The sequence below is a fragment of the Parus major genome, chromosome 2 (assembly GCF_001522545.3).
Source record: "Parus major isolate Abel chromosome 2, Parus_major1.1, whole genome shotgun sequence".
NCBI classification, from domain to species: domain Eukaryota; kingdom Metazoa; phylum Chordata; class Aves; order Passeriformes; family Paridae; genus Parus; species Parus major.
Window position 1 is genome coordinate 119,368,912 of NC_031769.1, and position 22,855 is coordinate 119,391,766.

Here is a 22,855-nt window from a genome sequence, read left to right on the forward strand (position 1 = left end):
CGTGCGTGAAGTAGCACAGAACAGATCTTGCATATGGTTTGCTATGCAAAAGGATTGGAAACTGCAAGCTCCTTGTCATGACTTCGATGCAAATTTTGAAGACTCTGGTACATTAATCTAAGTAATAATACTCAGCTTTCACTACCAAAAAAAATTTAGGCAAATAGTACAAAACACAACTTAAATGTAAGAAATATGTAAAAGGTTTAGAAAACTTCTGAATAAGGGTAGGCAGAAACTTTAATAAAGACATCACATTCATTTTTGATAAATTTAGATAACTTTTCTTGCACACACAAGCAAAATGTTCCATTTAGAAATAATACTTAGGAGGCCAAAAAGCTATGTATAAATAAAGCCTTTGAGACGACTCTTTAAGTTAATTTTTTGTGATCATATGTAAGGCAGTTAAATCTCTCACATTATTATAAAACAAAGAAAGCATTAGCTAAATAAAATTTTTATTTTCACAGTAAACTACCTTACATTAAATTAGTTAATTGATTAAACTAGCCACACTATAATTTCAAGCAGGTACTAGCTCTATATCTGTCAATATATGACAGTCAAATTCATGGGCTAATCCAATTTCATAGTGAAAAGAACACAAAGCAATTCACCTACATTTACTCTGCATCTGCCATTTCTTCTACATTAATTCCTAGAGGACAGTTTGCTATTTATCATTAAATAATTGATTTCATGTCTCCAGCTGAAATAGATTTTTGCTGTTGAACAACAGCAAAATAATATTAGAGCTGACTTGATATGGATCTTAATATGTTAAAAAAAATATTCTCATTAACTCTGTGCTGATTCAGTATTCAAGGTTGTCTCCATTGATGCTAAATTGAATACATATGTCTCTTCCAAACTATGAAGATTGTCTTCATCTGTGACTACTTAAGGTCTCCCATCTTTGCCAGTCCAACAAATGCCCTCAGTATTATCCTCAGCTCTTGCCTATAATGAAACACAGCAGGTTTCATCAGGGCTGTGCTAAAGATCAAGCTGACAGTGCCATTTGCAATCCATTGCCTATTACTTGTGCATATCGCAATTTCTCTGGTCTCCAATATCACTTTTTGGTTGCAATATTTAGTAAATACATCCTGCAAATGTTTGCAGTATTGTACTTAGTTTTCTACTGTGTGTCTAATGTGTCCCTAGTGTTCTAAGAGGCTTGAATTGTTCTTTTGTTCAGATTCACAGAGGCTCAGTCCATTCCCAGGGTTCTCATTTGCCATATTACCCACTGAGTTGCCTTATGCAAAACCACCTCACTACTCAGCCATAATCAAATTCTCAAACTAAATTCTTATGCTGAAAATCTTGGTGGCACAAACCCCAAGGTTACCCTTCCCTAAAACAATAATCATGTCATTAAGTAAATGCAGTTTGTTCACCCCAGAATGCAGGAGGGGTGTATTCTATTACTGTTATCCTAATAGTATAAATACAATAAACAGTAATCTACCTGCATCTAATGTAGGAGAGAGGCATTTTATTATTGTTACTTTAAGCCAGAAGGATGCTTGCTAATCTCAAAGAATAAAATACCTTTTCCTAAGCAGGTTTATTCCCTCTGAGATTCTAGATCTTCTAAGGCAAATATTCATCTATGGAGTGGGAATGTCAGAACAAAGTGGTGGAAAGGCTTTGTGAAAAAAAATGAAATTTATTCAGTGCTCTCCAGCAGGAAGTATATCAGCTACAGACCATGGCTTTATGACTGAACTTCTGAAGTGAAGGTTTTGCCAAGACAGAAGCATTTTCTCTGGTCAGGTAGACCTACCTTAGCCAGTTTCAAAATACCTAGCTTGACTACAGCTGTGCTTGGAATAGTTTGAGTTGCCTAGTGGCAAAATTTGAGCTTTTACTACCTGTTATTACGCCTTCCACTAGAATTACCATGATGATGGTTCTGCTGATGTTATCATCACCAATCTGCCATGCATACTGGAACTGGCAGGCAGCAAACTCCACCTGCCTGAAACCTCCTCAGACAGAGACTTGAAGGACACTACATTACAGAAACAAAGGTGGTCCCAGATGTTGGCTCCCAGTCTGGGTGAGCTTGATAGGAAAGCACATCCCTGGACATGTGCCACTCCTTAGGTAAACTTCATAGAATCATGAATAAACATTGCACATGCATTCACTATCTTCATAGGAACTTGTCTGTCAAGCTAAACTGGAAACACGAGCTTTTTCATCTACTGATGAACTAGTAGATAATTCTCATACATAAAAATATGATGAGTGTTTATGGAGCTAGTCATGAAATCTTAAGTGAAAACCTCCTAAATGGGTATTTCTAAACCAAGCTTCTTAAGTGAGAGTCATCCCAGTGCAAAGAGACCAAAGGAAAAGGCTGTGCACCAGATAAATACAACACTCAGAACTTAACCTTCATATATGTGGTTAATGTGAGGCTTAATGAATATCCCTGACAGAGCAATGAAGAGCATTCAAATCAAGTCCTTAAAGATATTAATAATAATACTAATCTAGGAAAAAGTGGGAAATGAAAGGTCAGAATTCTAAATAATGTCATCAAGGAAGGAGACTGAGAGCAGCAGAGAGAAGCTGTTCAGTGATCACACGGGCTGTCAGAGTTATTATGAGATGTGTTTCTGAAAGGGCAACATTGATAGAGGTGTAAGCTGCACTACATTTATGTTGTTCTGTTAAATTATTCCCCTCTCTTATTTTCCAAAAATTAAACTTCTAGTAACTGGAAATAATTTTTTCCATCACTTAAAACAACTAGCATTTACAAACATATAGTTCTATTCTTAGATAATTCTCAGTGTTGCAGGACTATTGAGATTGGTTAGATTTGGCATGCTTAAGGCTTTCCATAGCTCCATTGTGTTCTAGTTTGGAGTACATCAAGTAGGATTTATTTGTCTCCTTTTTTATGTCCCATGGCTAAGGACTTAATGTTAAAAAAGAGCACTAGCCAGAAAAGGACTGTAGCAAAATATCTTGCCTTTTGTTGAACCTTTTCAGTGTGGTCCGTTGAAACCTTAGATTCAAAGTAATTTTAGGTCTGTCAGACTGTTTATGATGTGATTTTTGACACACTGATACCTGTAGGGAATGCAGAAATACAGGTGTGAGCTGAGTACAATCCCCTCTGCAAAGCAGCATGATACAGAATTGTGGGTCAGAAGGAAGAGGTGATGCCCATAACTGGGAAGTCCCAGGGATACAATGGAAGGAGAAAATGGAGCAACCAGGGAGTGAGATGTTGTATCATGACTTTCTTCTTGTCCTTTGAATCACAGAAGAATATTTTAATGGCCCCTTCTCCTAAATGTCTACAGACTGATGTCCTGACTAATCTTAAAATTTCTCGTGTGGAAACAGTTATAGTTGCAAGGTGACTCAATCTGTAGTGCTGTCTTTGCTTCTCCAGTGTGCATCTAATTTGGATAATCCCAGATGTCAAGAACAGAGTGCACACAGATTTAGACAGATGTACAAGATGGCACTCTTACTGAGCAAGACTTTTTGTCCGTTCAGTTGCAAACTCAATATCACAATCTGAAGACACTTTACAGTAAAGGATGCTGCTGAAGTAAACTAATTTTTATAAACTTCTCATCAAGCTTAATAATATGTCTTCCACTTTCATGGGCTTCCTCCCTCAGAAAAAACGAAAACATTCATTATCTGACCTTCTGCTCCTGCCAGTGTGGCTGTGAGTGTGTGGATTGTCTGGCCAGAGCTGGGAGCTCTGTGCTACAAGTTTCCCTTCCATGCAAGATCCACCACGATCTGCAGGCTACAGCACTTGGTAGCTCTCAGGTTGATCTGAAGAACCTAGACCAACTCCAGGTACCTACCTGCTCAAATCAAGCTCAGAACACCTCTTTCCCAAGAGCAGATGCTTCTGAGGCTATAGCTAAGTGCCCAAGAAAGTTGATAGAGTTCTCCAGAAGCCTTTCAAAAGCTGAACAACAGCAATTTTTTCTGAGATTTTCTAAAGGCAGAGTTAAAGATACTGCCAGGGAACTTCATGTGAAGACAATATCATGCATTTAAATGCAGAAAGAGAGGCATATATGACAGCCTGATAATTTTCAGTGTCTGTGGAGGCTAGAAATTTGAAAAGTATGAGACTCTACTGCTGTCTATTATTTAAATGGTCTAGATCCTGTGCTAGGTCCCACCCTAGGGAAAAAAAAAGGCTAAGAAAACACTGTTGCTAGTACACTCTTACCTGATTCCAAACTGAAACCCATATTAATCAAACATACTGTACTGATCAGTAGGGCTCAGCTGAAATTCCCCTCAGCAGCTATATTTTAATGTGAACCTGATGCATACTTTTAATCTGCTTTACATAAAAATTACTCTGGCTTATTCAGTATTGGCAGAAGCCTTTTCAAATACTGTGGCATTTCACTTATCGTATCAGTTCTTGCAGGATAGCAAGGAATAATTTGAAGGCTATTCCATTGCACCTTTATTTTCTGCCTCAGTTGTATGCTCATTTTATGCAGAATTCCTCACACTGCTGGCAGTAATAAGTAATGAGATGGTGCACGGGGAAAAAAAGCCACTTTTTCGTGAAAATTAGTGAAAATAGTGGGAAACAACTACATTTTCAGGAGATTGCTACCAGTCCTTGTACCCCAAAACCTAGAAAAAACAGCATCTGGCGGAGGCTGTTAAGACTGCATCATTAACTCAAGGAATGTTTTACTATTCATTGCATCAACAGATTCAAATGCCTCATGTCCAGCCCATAGGGAAAGGAATTTAAATCTGTCCATTCTTTTAGGAAAACATGCCATTTAAAAGGAAATATTTTTAAAGATTAAGAGGATCTGGATTTTCATGTGCTTTTGTAGTACCATAGCTAAATTACATAACCTGCCAGAATCTGTCATTTAACAGAATGTATTCTGAAATGCAGGTTAAAAATATTATGTCAAGAACTGTGGTCATAGATTAATCACTTGGAGCATGCAAATTTTCTGGGCCTTTCAGTCCAAAATATGGTTTAGAAATATCACATAACAGGAAGTTCTGCTGGGAAAGATTCAGTCAGTGATGGTTTCTTTACACTTCTGTATCAGCATAACCAGCCTAGCAGTTTGCTACAAGTCTTTCTTACAAACTCTGCTTCTCTTAATACAATCTGCATCTGTTCTATGAGAATTTACAGGCATAGTTATGTCTGCAAAGTGTTCCTTATGTAGACTCAGAATATGGAGTTCATTTTAACTTCTTTTTTTTCATAGTTGCTCTTGTTCTTCCAAGTTTTCCCCTGGCATTTTTTGCCTAATGAGTTGTGAAATCTAATCAATTGCAATAATTAAAACATACTGTGTGTAGAATGATGCACCACTTTAATTACACAACAAAGTCCCCAACAAATAAAAGCTTGAGATTCTTACATTAGAAGAAACCAAACTGCTTTACTTTGCTGTATTTTTTTTTTCATGAAGAGCAGACTCATGCTTATAGATGGTATGTATAAAACACTTAAAATTCCAGGCTTGCTATACTGCGTATTTTATTAAAAGATCTGGGCGAGGTCAGGCTTGTGTGTTAGCAGCATATGAAGCAGCCACGAAGGAATGGCTGGAACAAACAAATAGTTGCTTCTTTTCAATAAAACACCCTGGGTGGCAACTCTGAACAGGAAAGTTTTGTGTCCAAGGTCTATAAAATGCATGGAGTTTTAACAACGTCACATGGTGCAAGAGGGGGTGCTATTCACTGACTCATCTCTTTTCTAGGACCTTTCATATGCTGGTCAACATTTAGGCATGAAATAAATCCCTTATGACAAACTGAAATGCCAGTGTTTCCTAATTAAAATCAGTTTGATGACAGTTGGGCAGATACACTCTTACAGTTTTCTTTTTTTCTAAGAACAATGCATGTCAAGCAATTGGGTCCTGGTATTATGCAGCTTTTTCCAATCCTGTTATTTACATTCTGATTCTGGTCCCAGTGAGGCTCCATCAGCTTGAGAGAAACTGCAAACTCAACTGTTCAGACCTATGCCTTTTTCATTTGTTCTGTAGATTCTGAAAGTATAATTATGCTGTTGAGTACTTTAGAGAACTCAAGCCTGCATTAGCTATTTCACAGTCATTTAGGTGAAGTGGATAACCTAGTATACCTTATTTAAGTTTCCAGTGAAATCTGATACAGGTGACTTTCACAGTTTGAAAGGTAGTTATTGCTCATTTACAGTGCTGTCCTTTGCCTCAGTCCTAGCTACAAATTTCATTAATCAGCCCTGCCTACATATGCATTGTTATTGTCCTCATTCTTTTTAGCCATAAGGTAGGCTTCTTTTGCTGATGTTGGTATCAGAAGTTTTAAAGGACTGTATAGCCCACCTAAATAGGATAGATTAACCTAAGGATGTTTTGTGAATGGGCTGTATGAAGGATGAAGACAGATGGTCACTCACTCGGCAGGAGAAATGGATGGATCTTATTTCTCCAATAAATATAGTTTAAAAAAAAAAAGACAGAAGCAGCACTGGTAGAGAAAAATTCAAATAATTGTTTCAATGCTTTAGAATATGAAAGGTGATACCTGTATACCTGTTCTGTACTATTAGTAGCTGAAAAAGGCCAAAGATAGTACATAATTACAACATGATGCCAAATACACACCACACCATGAGCAATTTCTGTTTGTGCTTAGAGAGCTGAATAGCCTCTTAATAACCCATAGATGAAACAAGTTAACTGCCATTTTTCTCAAAGCTACAGTGAGGAGGCCTTTCTATCTCTAGAGCCTCTATCACCACTGTGACCAGTCTCTCTGCATACACTCCTCATACTTGTATTCTTCTCAGCTGCTTTTCACTCTTCTTGGGTGTTCCAGCAATTTTGTCAGACCTAATGTGTCTTTGGAACATCACCAAATGGATTTAACAGTACCATTTCTGAGAAATGAAAGTAAATGCTTTTATGAATGAGCTTAAACTGGGCTTTAAAACAGAAAAACAATTTATTTTATTATTTCTAATAAAAACTTGGATTTAATTAGGACTTCCAAAACAATATATTTTTTTCTAAGTGTTATAATGATTTTTGTGCCATTTTAACACTGCTCACTGTCTCAAAGCTGCTCATATTCCTTAGAGTATAAATAACTAAACTTTCTGGTAAGGCTGTGAGGTTTTCTGATTTTCATTTTTTTCTCATAATGTTGGTTCTGTAAAAGGCAATAATCAGCTATTCCAGGGAAAGTGGGAGACTGTGAGGTACGGAGAACTGAACTTTATCAAAATATCTTTTTTCAGTCATGGGGCAATTTATATAGAATTCAGCCTTCTGGAGACAGATGGGATTCACCTGTCTAAAAGGGGGAAAAGGATTGTAGCAGGACTGATTGAGAGAGCTTTAAACTAGGTTTGAAGGGGGAAGAGAATAGGTCCAGGCCCACTAGAGATGAGCCTGGGGAGAACATGCCAGTGTTGGGTATGAAATCAATAACCCACCTGAAATGCATGTACATGGCAGAACACAGTATGGATAACAAACAGGAGGAGCTGGAAGCCATGGTGCAGCAGGAGAGCAATGATGTGGTTGCCATCACAAACCATGGTGGGAACACTCACATGAATGAAGTGTGGCAATGGATGGTTATAAGCTCTTCAGAAAGAACAGGTGAGGAATGAAAGGTGTGGGGTGTGTCTGTAGATTAGGGAGTGTTTCAACTGTGTAGAGCTCAGAAACTGAAATTGGAGGTTGGCCAATGTGACACCTACAAGACATCTGACATCTACAAGAAGGGTCAGAAGAACGGTCCAGGGAACTACAGGTCTCTCAGCCTGACCTTGATGCTGGGTAAGGTTACGAGACAGATTATCTCAAGTACAATCACACATCACAAACAGGACAACCAGAGGATCAGGCCCAGCCTCAATGGGTTTAGGAAAGACAGGTCCTGCCTGACCAACCTGATCTGTTTTTCTGACCAGGAGACCTGCCTAGTGGATGAAGGAAAGGCTGTGGATGCTGTCTGCCTGGACTTCAGTGAAGCCTTTGACACTGTCTCCCACAGCATTCTCCAGAACCGGCAGCCCACGGCTTGCACAGGTGCACTCTTCACTGTGTGCAGGCCTGGCTGGATGGCTGCGGCCAGGGAGCTGTGGGGGTTCATGGTGCTACATCCAGCTGGCATCTGGTTACTAGTGGGGCTTCCCAAGGCTCAGTATTGAGGCCAGTGCTGTTTAAGATTTTTATCCCTGATCTGGATGAAGGGATTGTTGTAAGTTGTCATTCAGCACAATGTTGGGCAGGAGTGTTGATCTGCTGGAGGTCAGGAAGGCTCTACAGAGGGATATGAACAAGCTGAATCAATGGGCCAAGACCAGCTGTACGGTATGATATGATATGATATGATATGATATGATATGATATGATATGATATATGTATCAACATGACAAACTGCTGGGTCCTGCACTTCGGTCACAACAACTGCATGTGGTGCTACAGACTTGGGAAAGAGTGTCTGGAAAGCTGTCTAGTGGAAAAGGACCTGGGATTGGTACTCAACAGCAGGCTGAACATGAGCCAGCAGTGAGCCCTGGTGGCCAACACCACCAATGAAATCCTGGCTTGTGTCAGGAATAGTGTAGCCAGCAGGACCAGGGCAGCAATCCTGTACTTGGCACTGGTGAGGCCTTACCTTAAGTCCTGTGTTCAGTTCTGAGTCCCTCACTACAAGAAACACTTTGAGATGCTGGAGTGTGTCCAGAGAAGGGCAACAGAGCTGGTGGAGGGTCTGGAGCACAGAGCAGTGTTATGATGAGCAGCTGAGGGAGCTGGAGTTGTTTAGCCTGGAAAAAAGGAGGGTCAGGAGAGACTTTATCACTCCTTATAAATGCCTGAAAGGAGGCTGTAGCCATGTGGGGGTCAGCCTGTCCTCACAGGCAACTAGTGGCAGGATGAAAGGATATGGCCTCAAGCTGTGCCAGGGGAAGTTCAGGTTGAACATCAGGAAGAATTTCTTCACTCAAAGGCTTGACAGGCATTTGAACAGGCTGCCTAAGGAGTCAGCAGGTCTTGAAGCATTCAGGAAACAAGTGGTGTGGCACTTAGTGCTATGGTTTAGTTGGCATGGTGGTGTTCAGTCAAGCATTGGACTTGAGGGTCTTGGAGATCTCTTTCAGCATTAATGTTTCTGTGATTCTGTGATTCTAAGATTCTATGAATGTGAGTGATGAAATATATTATAAAACCTATCTTCTTAGACAGAAAGCAAAATTTTATTTCTTGGAAGCCTTTGTCTACTTACACATCTTAATAATTATGAGAAACTCAGTTCTCCTTCATACTTCTTACCTTTTAAAATCTTGCTCTCAACCTAATTCAGGACCAAAACCTTCAATTCTTGTAGCATCTGAAATTTGTCCAGACATGACAATTCAGCAGGACTAGTCTCCTGAACACTGCTTCCTGTGTTTTTTTTCTTTTTCTTCTTTTCAGGTCATAAATTTATGCTTGTCTAGGAAAATGTGCCCTATGAAGTGCTGAATTACCTTTGTACACATGGTATTCCCAAATCAATTCTCCACACTATGTAAAGTTTGACATAATTACAATTAATGCAGAAAATTCATAATGCATAATCCTGCACATTAGCAAGAACTATATATTTTTCACTTGGTGACTTGCACTAATAAACATCACCTCCTATTGTAATTTAAAAATGGTAAGACCAGTCATGGCCTGCTTTCTGAAATGAATTGGCTTACTGCAGGCAGTAGAGCAATCAGGTTTTGGCCATGTCTAAGATGAGTCTAATGTTTTCTCTGTGCAAAATTCAAAACAATAAAACAAAACAATGAATGCAGCCATGAAAACAGCTTCCACCATTCTGTGTTTATTTGACACATGTATACTTGAAAGGATCTAATCAAACCCTGACAAGTACACTTGTATCAGTCTAACCAAAAACATTTTTTATTTTGTTTTACAGATTTTGGCCATTGTGTCCATTCTGTTCATCGTCCTGTCCACTATTGCTTTGTCTCTTAACACACTGCCAGAACTTCAAGAAATAGATGAATTTGGGCAGCCAAATGACAACCCTCAGCTAGCACACGTTGAAGCTGTGTGTATTGCTTGGTTTACCATGGAGTATCTTTTGCGTTTTCTGTCCTCACCAAATAAGTGGAAGTTCTTCAAAGGCCCATTAAATGTCATTGACTTACTGGCTATCTTGCCGTACTATGTCACCATTTTTCTCACAGAGTCCAACAAAAGTGTCCTGCAGTTCCAAAATGTCAGACGTGTGGTTCAGATATTTCGAATTATGAGGATCCTAAGGATTCTTAAGCTCGCCAGACATTCAACAGGCCTTCAGTCTTTAGGCTTTACACTCAGGCGGAGTTACAATGAATTGGGCTTGTTGATATTATTTTTAGCCATGGGCATAATGATATTTTCAAGTCTTGTATTCTTTGCTGAAAAGGACGAGGATGCTACAAAATTTACAAGTATTCCTGCATCATTCTGGTGGGCAACAATCACTATGACTACTGTAGGATATGGTGACATTTATCCTAAGACCTTATTAGGTAAAATAGTTGGAGGACTTTGCTGTATTGCTGGAGTGCTGGTCATAGCCTTGCCCATACCAATTATTGTGAACAATTTCTCAGAGTTTTATAAGGAGCAGAAAAGACAGGAGAAGGCAATTAAGAGGAGAGAAGCACTTGAGCGAGCTAAAAGAAATGGCAGTATTGTCTCCATGAATCTGAAAGATGCCTTTGCTCGCAGTATGGAAATGATAGATGTAGCAGTAGATTCAGGAAAGCTTGGAGAACCACTCAGTCCAAAGGAGACACCTGATGACAGCCACCTGTCCCCAAGCCGGTGGAAATGGGCCAGAAGGACAATGTCTGAAACAAGCTCAAACAAATCTTACGAAAACAAGTACCAAGAAGTTAGTCAACAAGACTCCCATGAGCAATTGAACAACGCTGCAGCATCCTCCAGCCCACAGCACCTCAGTGCCCAAAAACTGGAGATGCTGTATAATGAAATTACTAAAACTCAGTCTCAGCCTAATCTCAATGCTGGTTACCAAGACCAGTCAGCAAAGCCACCCAGGTACGAGGAAGAAATAGAAATGGAAGAAGTCATAGGTCAGAGAGATCCATTGCCAACTGGGCCTGCGGACGTTGTCATGGACATGAGAAGCACATCCAGTATCGACAGCTTTGCCAGTTGTGCAACTGACTTCACAGAAACAGAGAGGTCTCCCCTCTCTCTGTTTCCTGGCTCTCACTTGCAAATGAGATTTCCAACAGATGCCGTTAACCTGGAAGAAAACCAAAGAGCAAGAAGTTCTCAGTTCATACCATTTGCAAAAGACAGAGGATTTTCTCCAACCGATGTCACCTTTGACTATAATCCAATCAACAGAGCTGTTATCAGTGATGGCAGTGGGTCCCAAACTGTTTCACATGGTCATTTTCATTTTGACACTGCCATGGAAAGCCCCAAAAGCTCCCTGAAAGGTAGCAACCCATTAAAATCTAGATCCCTTAAAGTTAATTTTAAAGACAATAGAGGTGGTGCTCCACAAACTCCACCAAGCACTGCAAGGCCACTGCCAGTGACAGCAGCAGCAGACTTCACACAGGCCACCCCTCAGCACATCAGCACCATTCTCCTAGAAGAAAATTCCCCCCAAGGTGAACGGCCTCTACTTGGTGCTGATGCATCTGCACTTTGTCAGGGACCTGCTAAAAAATCATCCCCACTCTTTCCCAAACAAAAAATTTTCACTTTCCCTTCAAAAGAGGGGAGGAGCTTCACTGAAATAGACACTGGAGAAGAAGAAGAGTTTATGGAGTTACATGGTGTGAAACATGAGAAAAAACAGGATATCAAGACAAATTGCTGTGGGGATAAACACAGTGATGGCAACAATTTAACAGGGGAGCCACAGGTCAGCTCTTCACCCAAAAGCATGAGCCACAACTGTACTCAAGACATTTACCGTGCTGTGGGTGAGGTAAAGCCAGACAATAACCAAGAAGGTCACAAAATGGAAAATCATTTATTTGCTCCAGAAATTCATTCAAGTCCAGGAGAAACTGGTTATTGTCCTACACGTGAAACTAGCATGTGACTAGTTACAGAAGCAATAAAAACATCTTTTCTTAAAACAGTTAGTAATGCCTATGAACTAAAACATGGAAAGCCTCCACAAAAGTGCATAAAATGTTATTTTTGCATGGCATGAAGAGTTGTTTAGTTTAAATACTGTTTAATTAAAAAAAAGACTGCTTTTGTAACAAACTGAAAAAAACAGGGAAAAAATTACTCAAGAATGGTGAATACAATAAAGAGAGCTTTATTAGGAGCCAGTGGTCTGCAACATCTGACATTTTTGATCCTTTCACTTATGATTGTAGACAGGTTTTGAACTCTGTTAACTTTTTTTTTTCCTTGGTTACAATGAATTTTAGAATTTGCACATGAAAGGATGAAATGTCAATGCATGCATTCATAAGGATGTGAAACAAGGTGCTTTGAGCTTGCAAAATGCATATACTTGTAAATAGTTTGGGGTTGGGGGGAAAGCTACTGTTAACAAGGATTTATGGAAAAAGCATTTCCTGGGACACAGGTACTTCCTTCACAGCGTGCTGCCTGGAGGTTTTGTACAGACTTATGTTGCAAAATTGCAACTTCTACTTAAAGCATCTTACGTCTCTTGCTTTCTGTTAAAAAGCTCATGAGTATATCTGTTAATTAAGGACTACAGTATTTTAGTTTACCTGTGCTATAAATCATGATGTTTTTGGTTTTTTTACTTGCAGAACTTCAGTTATTGCATTTGTCAGTTTAATTAATGACCCTGTGAGGAAAAGTAAAGATTTAATGACCAGAACATGAAGCATTTGATATTTTTATAGAAAACTGCCAACATTTCATAACTGAGGAAAAAAAAAATCCATTTTAAAATTTAAAAATCATAGTTATTTCTGCGGCAATAAATAGTGCCAAATGGCTATTCAGATACAACCAAAAGTTTTTCAGCCTCATAGAATATACCTTGGTATTAAAAAAAATATTTCCCACACTCTTATTTTTCCTTTGATTTAACACTATTTGCTTCTACATGATCTTTGATCTCTTAACTTTTGTTCTCCACACAGTGCTCATACTTCACTAATGGCAATGTTGTTGAAGCTGCTATGGTGTAAGGACATATGAGATGGGGCAAAGTGGTACCTTTTGTTATCACAAATCATATAGCTGGAGAAAAAGACTTCAAATATATGTGATTTGCCTCAGGTCTTCCATGCTCCAAAGCTTATTTGTGTTTTTCTTTTCAATCATTTGGACTGACAGAAGATATCACTTGACTCACCAACTTTGCCTCAACCCATCCTTCCATAGCTGTTCTGAAATGAAGTGCAGGATTTCCACTATACTTAAATAAAGGAAAAAGTCAATCATTTCACTGACAACTGCCAAAGCATTTTTCATTTCTCTGATTTCTCCAGCTTTCCAGTAAAAGAAAGATGCTGAACCAAAGCCTTCATTACAAAGTACTCATCTAACTGCTGTCTCAAAAAAGCTATTTTTTATTTTATCCAGAATCCATAAATTCCTGCGCTACAAACTGTTTTTTAAAAAAGCTTGTAGATTGCTTTAATGCCCTAAGTCATAAAAAGTTTATTCAATTCATGAATTTTAATCATTATCAAATGTATGTAGTTACACAGACATGTCCTAAAATATGTTCCTCCTTTTTTTTTTATTTTTTGTTTTTTTGTAAGGAAGATTTAAAAGTACTTTAGACCAATCAATGCACAGTTTGGAACAGCAGGCTTCTACTTACCATAGTGGAGCTACGTTAATTTTTACTTGTATGTTTTTCTGTCACTTGAATATGTAACAACCAGGCACCTAATGCATTTAGTGTAAAGGAACAAGCATTTTATTGTTACAACGTTGCCCTTTGCTTGAAATGGCTGGGCTGATTCCACAGATCTCACTCAAACCTGGCACATAGAAAAGAGGCAAGTTTGAAGACCCCCAAAATATTTATCCTGGTAGCTGGGCCAAACAATGAGCACAGCACAATCATTTAGGTGGGTTTTTTTTAAAAAAGTTTTCTTCTATATTTCCATCAGTTTTCTTATTTCTGTAACAAGATAAAATTGAGTTGTCTCTTCAGTCGTTTGAGTAATTAAGAATATGTCTTTTTTTTTTTCAAACAATGTCTGGTCATTAATTCTCAAAATAAAAATGATTATTTTTTGTCTTTAATTGGAGTTGATTTCAACTTGTTGCTGCATTCAGTTTTATGTATTTATATTGTATTCTCCGTAACACTTTTCAATCATGTTATGTCTCACTGTCCCAAACTTAGCTCTTTAATATTTTATAGTCATTAATCTTCTACATTTATTTTTTAGTTTCTAGATATTTTTGGTGACTAAAACTAAATGCCAGTCAATTTTTATATGCCTGAAGTGTTGGTTTGTATTTTCTATGTGCAGTTTTATGAAATCACATGGGCCTGTTTGATCTGCCTTTACATCCTAGTGAACTGTTGAAGTCCAAATTAAGACTAAATGGGACCTGATCCCATGCTCTGGATCCACAGAAAATTCCCATTCAAGACAATGACGCTGTTCTGGCAAGACTGAGGTCTGTGTCATGTTCCTTCTGTGTGCTTTTTCTCCCAGGTGACCCTTACACTTTGGAAAAGCCCCTTAGACCTACGTCACTTGGAAATGGCAAGAGCAGGAGTCCAGCCATAGGAAACGTATTGCAGGAACAGAGATTTCATTCCTTAAGGTCTCCCGAGCTAAACTTCATATAAACCTGATCTGGCCTATTAAAATCACTAAAAGTTTAAAAGGAGTAAAGTCAAGGCCTCAATCCTTGTGCAGATGAATTTCCCCCTGAAACCAATGGGAGTCTGGTGGAAAAAGGGACTGACTGAAATATGAATGAGAGGAATGATAGTCTCTCCCTCTTGATGAAAACCAACAGGAGCTTTAACTATATAAATCAGATGAAAGACCAGGCCCTTATTTGCTGCTGTATTTTAAATGTTTTCAGAGAAGCACATTTATTTTGAAAGCAAAAGAAATGCAATTCACTTTATTAACAGATGCTTTATTTTTTTTAAATACTGGAAGCAAAATGATTAAGCTTTAGAAGTGCTATTGGTATAATTTTGTTATCTACTTTTGACTATGCTGAAAACTATTTCCAGAAGCACAGGTTTAGACATGTGGTTTTTCCAGTCTTGACTGCATGCACAGGATCCACCTCTGAATACCTGACTTGTATAATTCCTGATTAAAACATCGACTTGAGCAGTTGCAGGACTGGATCTAGCTTTCTATCCAGTACAGCAGGTGTAAGTGCAGGCTGGGATCACTCCATTCATCATGAATTGATATGCAGCAAATTATGTAAAATTACACAAGTATATTTTTCTGGTTTTTCTAAAACTTTGAAGCCATTTCAGACTTACTACCCATTCACCACAGTAAGGGGAGAATGTGTCTGAGTTCTGGAGTCAGTCTCTAATGCCAGCTGTGCAATTTCAAAACAACTTAAGGAGTCTCAGAAAGAAGTGACTCCTTTGTGCATCTGAAAGGGGTCTGACTCCTTGCATCACTGGAAAATGAAGAATGTTCAGGGAGATAGCTTTGCAATTGATCTATTTTTTATATTTTTTACTAACTGCAGAATCCTGAATCAAAGTTTTAATTCCTTTTTCAATGATGAAACCAAATGCACATATTTAAAATATGTTCTAATGAGTAATTAGAAGAGTTTTTGAGTAATAATCACATTAATCCAAATCTGGGTGGTGGGTGGGGGGGGAATAATGTATCGCACAAACTGCAAAGGAAGTTCCTACAGGAAAGCTGTTTACAGGGGAAGTATGTAATGTAAAGAATGTAACACGGTGTAGGAAGTTTTTGCACTACCGAATTTATATAAAATACACTTTTTTAAAATGAAAACACAAAAGGCCTTTTAATGCTACATTGTATAGAATATAGAAGCCTCTGTGCTAATGCAGCAGTCTAATGCACTGTGTCCTCAACTTCACAATTGGTCTCAAAATTCAAACATTAGTGTTGTTAGAGAGGTGATATCTGATCTAACACTAGAGCAATGGACATGAAGAGCCTTTTAGCACACTATTATGTAACTCAGAATGTGTATAGACAGTTGTATATTTGCCTATAACATTCATAAATCAAAATAACAATTGGCTTCATGAGTCACTTCCTAACAGGTAATACTGGGCAATGTATTTGTATTTCTTGAAAAACAATGAGTTCTTTTAAAAGTAGACCCCTTCCCCTACATGTTGTCTGAGCTTCTGTCTCCTTCAAGATTTACCTTCAAGTTATTTAAATAAGTGCTTCAATCTCATCTCTAAACCGCAGTCCAGTAAAAAAGCCAGTTTTAATTCTTGAGTCTCTACTGCATACAGTCAGATTGGTAAGAATGTCCAGAGTTTAACTGATTGGCTTTTTGATTCAAATAACTTTTGAATCACTTGGATAGAAAATATATATTTTGATCAGGCAAACATATATTAGAAGTAAAATAATGCAACAAATATGCCTTTGTTTTCCTAAGTATCCAGCACAGATCAAGCAAGAAATGCAAATACAACAAAGGGGGAAAGAAGGGCAGAAAACTGTAAGTAAACAAGGCACATTTTAGTGTACTATATAAAAAGAGACAAAATATAAAGGAATCCTTGTTCACACTAAATGAAGTAAAAATGCCGGTAACAAAAGATTTAATTCCACTCCTTCTCCATCATAATTTTTAACCTAGAACCAACAGGTTCAGCAATGCTATTTTCCAGTCACCTGTCACATGAATATCTGACCTGTAATCATTTTTCAGAAAACTTTGCTGAAAAATAAGGTATCACATGTTGGTGTCTCTGTTGATCTTTGGATCTCTTGCCCTTTCCCTCCCAATATCAACCTTCTCTTCTTCTAGGGAGTGGTCAGAAAGCAACCCACCCAACAAGATGATAGGTGCGTCTTGCTTGTCAGGAAAGTGTTTTGGTAGTGTGGTAGATGCTGCATTTGAACCAAGGAACAAGAACTGAGTGTCACTTCTCCCTGTTTTCTAGTTGTAAAGTGCTCTGAATTCTCCAGTGTACCCACTGGAGGATCACCCCTCATGCAAGAGCTTTCAGTGTTCTTGCAATAACTTTTTTAAAAGCAGTTGACTGGTAAATGCTATTAAGAGAGCCATTGGTCTAAGTGTGAATACTTGTCTTTTGTCCAGACTGGTTTTATTAGTGGCACTCAGCTTTAATTCCAGCTGAAATACTTTCTAAAACAAATCAGGTGTTCTGGGAGCCAAACCCTTTGCAGGTCCTCTTTCAATTTCCTTAGGTAACTGGCAGGCAAAAATGAAAGAAAAAATTTGTTTGCATTGTGTGATGGTTTCTTGTTCAGTGATCATACACCATGGGACATCTGCAGGGGGGTAGTATACTTGTTTTTGTATTTATTTTGTTCCAGGTTTAAACAGTATTTTTTTGAATGCTGAATTATGATATTTAGGAAGAATTAGTAAAATTTAGTAAAATTGAGATTTCCACCAAAACAGCAGTGGTAATCCTATATTATTATTGATTGATACTTAGTTTTCTTTTTGACAAATAATGCATATCCTGATGAATACCACTTTGGAACAAGGAAGCAGCACACAAATATTACTGTTCTTTTTACTTAAAAGTAACTAAAAAACATAGTATTAGCTAACATTTAATACAAAAATATTATTATAAGACTATTAGTTGATTATACTTATCAACTAAACAGAATGGTGACCTGTCATTACCTGAGACATTGACTATAGTCCTGTGATTAACATAAACCATGCATCTAAGAGCAGTCTGTGTAATTAATTTCATTAGGGTAATTTTTAACTCAAATAACTATTTAAATACATATTTAGCATCAACAGGAATAATGTATGTTTCTAAATCTGGAAGTCTCTGGCTATGTTTACACTGGCATCTTAGAGAAAATCAGGAGAGTTCTCTTGACATGAATCCCTCAGCTACCCCTGCTTCTCATGCTTTGCTTCACACAACCAAGCAATCCTGCACCATGCAAATTGCTGCTACTTTTAGGTGAGGCTGTACCAGAAAACTTCTTCCATGCACCAGCTATGCTGCAGGCAGGACAAAGCATTCAGGCCCTGATACCAGATGAGAATGAGTCCAAAAATTGTACCTGGATAGTGTAAACTGTCAGCACAAACTGTTTTCCTCAACAAATCTGCTTGTATTGTACAACTTGCTAATGTATACATAGATCTCTACCATGGTTACTGTCTTCAGCCCATGTAGCTCTTGGCTAAATCACTTACTCAAGCAAATTTTGCCGTTTCCATCAGTGGTATTGCATAAAAAAAACAATACATAGCCAAAGATTAAATTGTTCCCAGTGTGTTCCCCAAGTCAACCCACATAAAATCATTTAAACAACAAATTCCTGATACCCTTTGGATAGTAGTGTTTTGTAGTTTGGACCAAACTCTGTATACTGGATATTTCTTCAGTCAATTTACTCTAAAGTTGGTGTTACACTTGATGAAGACAGTACAGACAGCACTAGACTTACTCCAGAATCAGTGGAATGATTAAACTGATTGCAAGTAGCTTTATTTCACTTAACAGTAACCCTTACTTTATACCACTATGAATAAAAGCAAATTGTTGTGCATTGATGGAGGATCAGAAGCCCAGGTTGAGTATTTTGTGCCTATTTTCCATGTCTAGATATCTTCCTACTTGAATCAACAGCTAAATTTATTTAAATTGAGAAACTAGTAAGGTTTTGGTTGTGTGCTTTGTTGCTCTGATGTCTGGGGCATACCTTGTACAGTAATGCAAGGAACAAAAAGCCAGTTCCTTAACTTACTTCTTTTAACCATTTCAAGGTGGAGGACGTAAGTCTTGTAGTGATATTTTTGCTCTAAGTTTTGCTCAGATAGCATCTCTCTGTGAAGGTTCAGAATACAAAACATTTATGCCTGTTCTTGAAGTCCTTAAGCAGAACACCAGTGGGAATTCTGCCTGTACAAAACTGAAGGATGGAGCAATATATTATAGTGTTAGGCAAAAGGAACACTACGAACACATTAAACAAAAAAACAACCTACTGTTGGGGACAATCATGGGTACTTCTACTAGGATGTAGAGTTCTGGATTTATATGTCTATATTATCAGAGTTCTGCAGAGTTTCACCTGTACAACTCTTTCAAAAATCAAAGGAGCCATGCTGATAAGCTGAAACATGGAGGGATTAGTGTACAAAGAAGCTGATCATTGAATACATAGCCTATTGCTTTAAGATCACTGTAAATATCAAATTAAATATGTACTTATTCATGTTTATATGTTATTACTGTGTTAGTTTCACAGATACAGTAGCATGACTATTACTAGTTTTATGGAGTTTAATGAACTTTACTTTGTATTCCTCTGTGAATGCTCTGAATGCTGCAAACAAAAAAAGCACAACAGTATTTTTTCAAGTTCTCTTGGGGCAATAGCAGTGTCTTCACTATTGTTCAGTTTTACAGATTTAGCAACATTTCATCATACATTACTCTACTAATAATGTATCTTTCTTTAAAAGCACTGTCACTAGGAGATAAAAGCATATGTGATAAGTCTTGTCTAATCTCATTCATCTGCCTTTACAAAATGCCCCAGACATTTTGTGGGAGAATATGCTGCTTTTGCTTCATGCATTGTTTGTATTTGGGGGTGGGGCAGGGGAATAATAGGGCATTTTGCAATGGTAATTGCATCAACCATGCTTTTTTTCATTATTATTGTATTTGTTAGAAACATTTTGATTTAGTTTCTTTCCGTAGATAAAACTTTGACAATAGCTTTATTTTTTCAACTAAACATTTGATTTCATTAGACTAATAATTTCTCACATTTAGTGGTATTCGTATCAATGTTTCCATATCAGCTGCATTTTAACTTCATAAAAAAGGAAATGTGATTATTATTTTTGTCATACTAGATTTTGCTGATCAACTAAGTATTTCTGCACCAATCTACATATTAATATGCATGTTGTAGTCTGTACAATTGTTCAACATCAAAATACCTGTTTAATTTATGTCAAATGTCTTTAAAATAAATGCATTGTTCTCCATTTCAGTCTGATAGAATAAGCAGGATAGTAAATAAATGTGTAAATGAATCATTTGTGTCTCATTTCAGTTCTCTTCATGAAACCGCTTTACATTGAACATTGCATATATACCAAAACAATAATCCATACTTGTCTTTAGGTGTCATTACTCAAAATTATACAGGGATCTCTGGCAGACGGTGTGTACAGAAATAAATCACTTGTCTATGCAAATAAAGTCAGAATCCATTCTTTTTAAAAAAAAAAAAATTAAATGTAGTGATTCTAAGCCTTTTTCTTCCCTCTCTGTTCAGAATTACTGGTAATTACTACTCCCACTGTCATAGATACAAAGCCTCAAATGACTTTTGAGGGTGAGTAAACAGTATTGCCTGCAGGATGGAAAGCAGAAGCATGGAAAGATTTAGCATCCTTTTTTTTGGCTAGTCAAACCTAGGTACCTCAGCCTATTATTCAGAGTGGATAAACCAATCTCTTGTCCACCTTAAAACTGCAAGAAAAAATCTAGGTTACAGTGGAAATTATTTTACTCCTTTAAGATGAGTCATGAAATTCACTGATTTTTTTTACAGACAAAATTTTGCTGCAAATCCACCTATAATGGAGAAACTCTGCCATTCAGAAAATTAGGAATATAATTCCCTCACCTTCAAATTAGAAAGATTTTTTTTTTTGCTGTCAACATCTGAACAGCACTGCAGTGGAGCAAAAATGGAAGTCTAAGCTCATCCCTCTGATGAGAGCATAGACACTTTATTTTCACAACCTCACTATGCTGTACATCTCTTAATACAGCATTCACTATATTTCAGAACTTCTACCCTTTCAGCTTTTAATCTAAGGGTTCCCTCTATGAATGTGCAGCACTGTACATAAATTAAATTTGTTCTATCTTTCTATTCTACCTCAAACACATTCCCAACTTCCTTTTTCCTTAAAAAAAAAAAAAAACAAAAAAAAACACCACATCCTTCCTGTTGCTTGTCCAAATCTCTTCTTTTTGGCATTCATGTGAGTAATTGCATTTTAAGGAAAGGATTTGGGGGGTTATATATTATTCAATAACCAAGCAGCTCACACATCTAATCATGGTACCCGCGTATTTGCAAGACTGCAATTCTACAGGCACATTCCAGCTGACACACAGTTCCATCCTGCAGCAAGACCTGGGCCTCTTCAGAGTTTGGCTGTGCAGAAAGGAGACTAATTCCCTTAGAAGAAAAAAAGTGGGAGCATTTTCCAAAAACTGAAGTCAAGGGACCAAGATACACCACTGTAGTTCCTAGCTCAACATCTTTACGGTCATGCCATGAGCTTAGAAAATCTTTCTGTTCTAACCATTTCATCTTTTCCCATCTTCTCCTCTCCCTTTATTTTTTCTTGTAGAGCACATTAAAAAAAAAAAAGAAAAAAAAAGTCAAGAATCCCAGCATCTCATCTGAGATCCAGAGCAGCCTAAGAAAGGAACTGACTTGATGCTAGTGAGAAAATAAAATATAGAAAATATCTACTATTTTATTGGTGCAACTTGATATATGGCTGAACACAAATGCAGCTAGAAAGCAGGAAAACTATTTTATGATAACCTGCAAGTGTGATATGTGGTTGGGGTCAGGTCCTAAAGAACTAAGTATTCTTGGCAGACCAGTAGAGCAGGTCAATAGAGTTGATACTGACAAAATACTGAGATAGCATTAGGTTAGCATAAAAAGTATCCCGCCATAATCTATTCAGAGAAAAAAAAAATCCCTAGCATTTTTAGATATAAATATTAGGAAAGTAAGCATCCTAAATGCTCAGGATATCATGTTTAATCTTAATTTACTGTATAGGCTTAAACCATGTTCTGTTGATTCTCTGAACGCAAATTTTCATTGAGTGAAAAATAGACACTATTAATCAGATGATGAGGAAAAACTACCTGCAGTTTTGTTAGCTAACATCAGGGAACCCAGAGGGAACAAGAGTTTACTCAATGCTGCTAAAAAAGTATTTTTGGTCTTAAAAAGTACTTAATAATGTTGAACTACCATAATTATAAAATATGTCTTATTTGCAGAAAGTAAGAATATATCAAGGGTATGACATCAGAAGGAATGATGCCATTCAGTAACATTTTTATGTTATTGTAAGTAAGTTTGATTTGTTATTTCTCACCATTCATTCTCATGCATTCTACAGATTATCATCTTGACAGCACAGCAACAATTTATTGTGAATCATTGCTAAATTACAATTTAGGTATTCCTACTGTAAAACATTCAGGTTGAGATATGTTGTCATTCACTGGTATTGAAACTACTAAGGAAACTATTGCTTTACTTTGCAAAAGAAATCTGTTTTCATTATTTGTTCTCTTATGTTGCAGTTTTCAAATGGCTATTATTCTTCAAAATATCTTCCCACGACAGTTTGTTTCTACTGGATAGCAAGAGGTGAGCTGTCAGCTGTCAAGCAGCAGTACATTATTCATATCCATGCTATGAAAGCTACTAAAGCTTCTTCAGATATTTTTGCAATTTAGTGCATTCATTATGGAAAAGAGCTTAAAGTGAACTTTTAGTCCAGTTAGACTCTGGACAATCCAGAGATTAAAAGAGCCACTACGAATACCCAACTGCAGGAAGTACTCCTAACTTATTAA

General features: G+C 37.4%; 1 protein-coding gene across 1 annotated transcript in view; it reads left to right on the forward strand.

The window, feature by feature from the left end:
* The window catches only part of KCNB2 (potassium voltage-gated channel subfamily B member 2), a 188,155-nt gene extending 167,896 nt beyond the window's left edge, over positions 1-20,259 (forward strand). The window contains exon 3 of the mRNA XM_015619469.2: positions 9,974-20,259. Within this exon, the coding sequence (XP_015474955.1) occupies positions 9,974-12,136 (2,163 nt within the window). The 3' untranslated portion in view covers positions 12,137-20,259. The remainder of the gene's footprint in view (positions 1-9,973) is intronic.
* Positions 20,260-22,855: the final 2,596 nt, after the last annotated feature.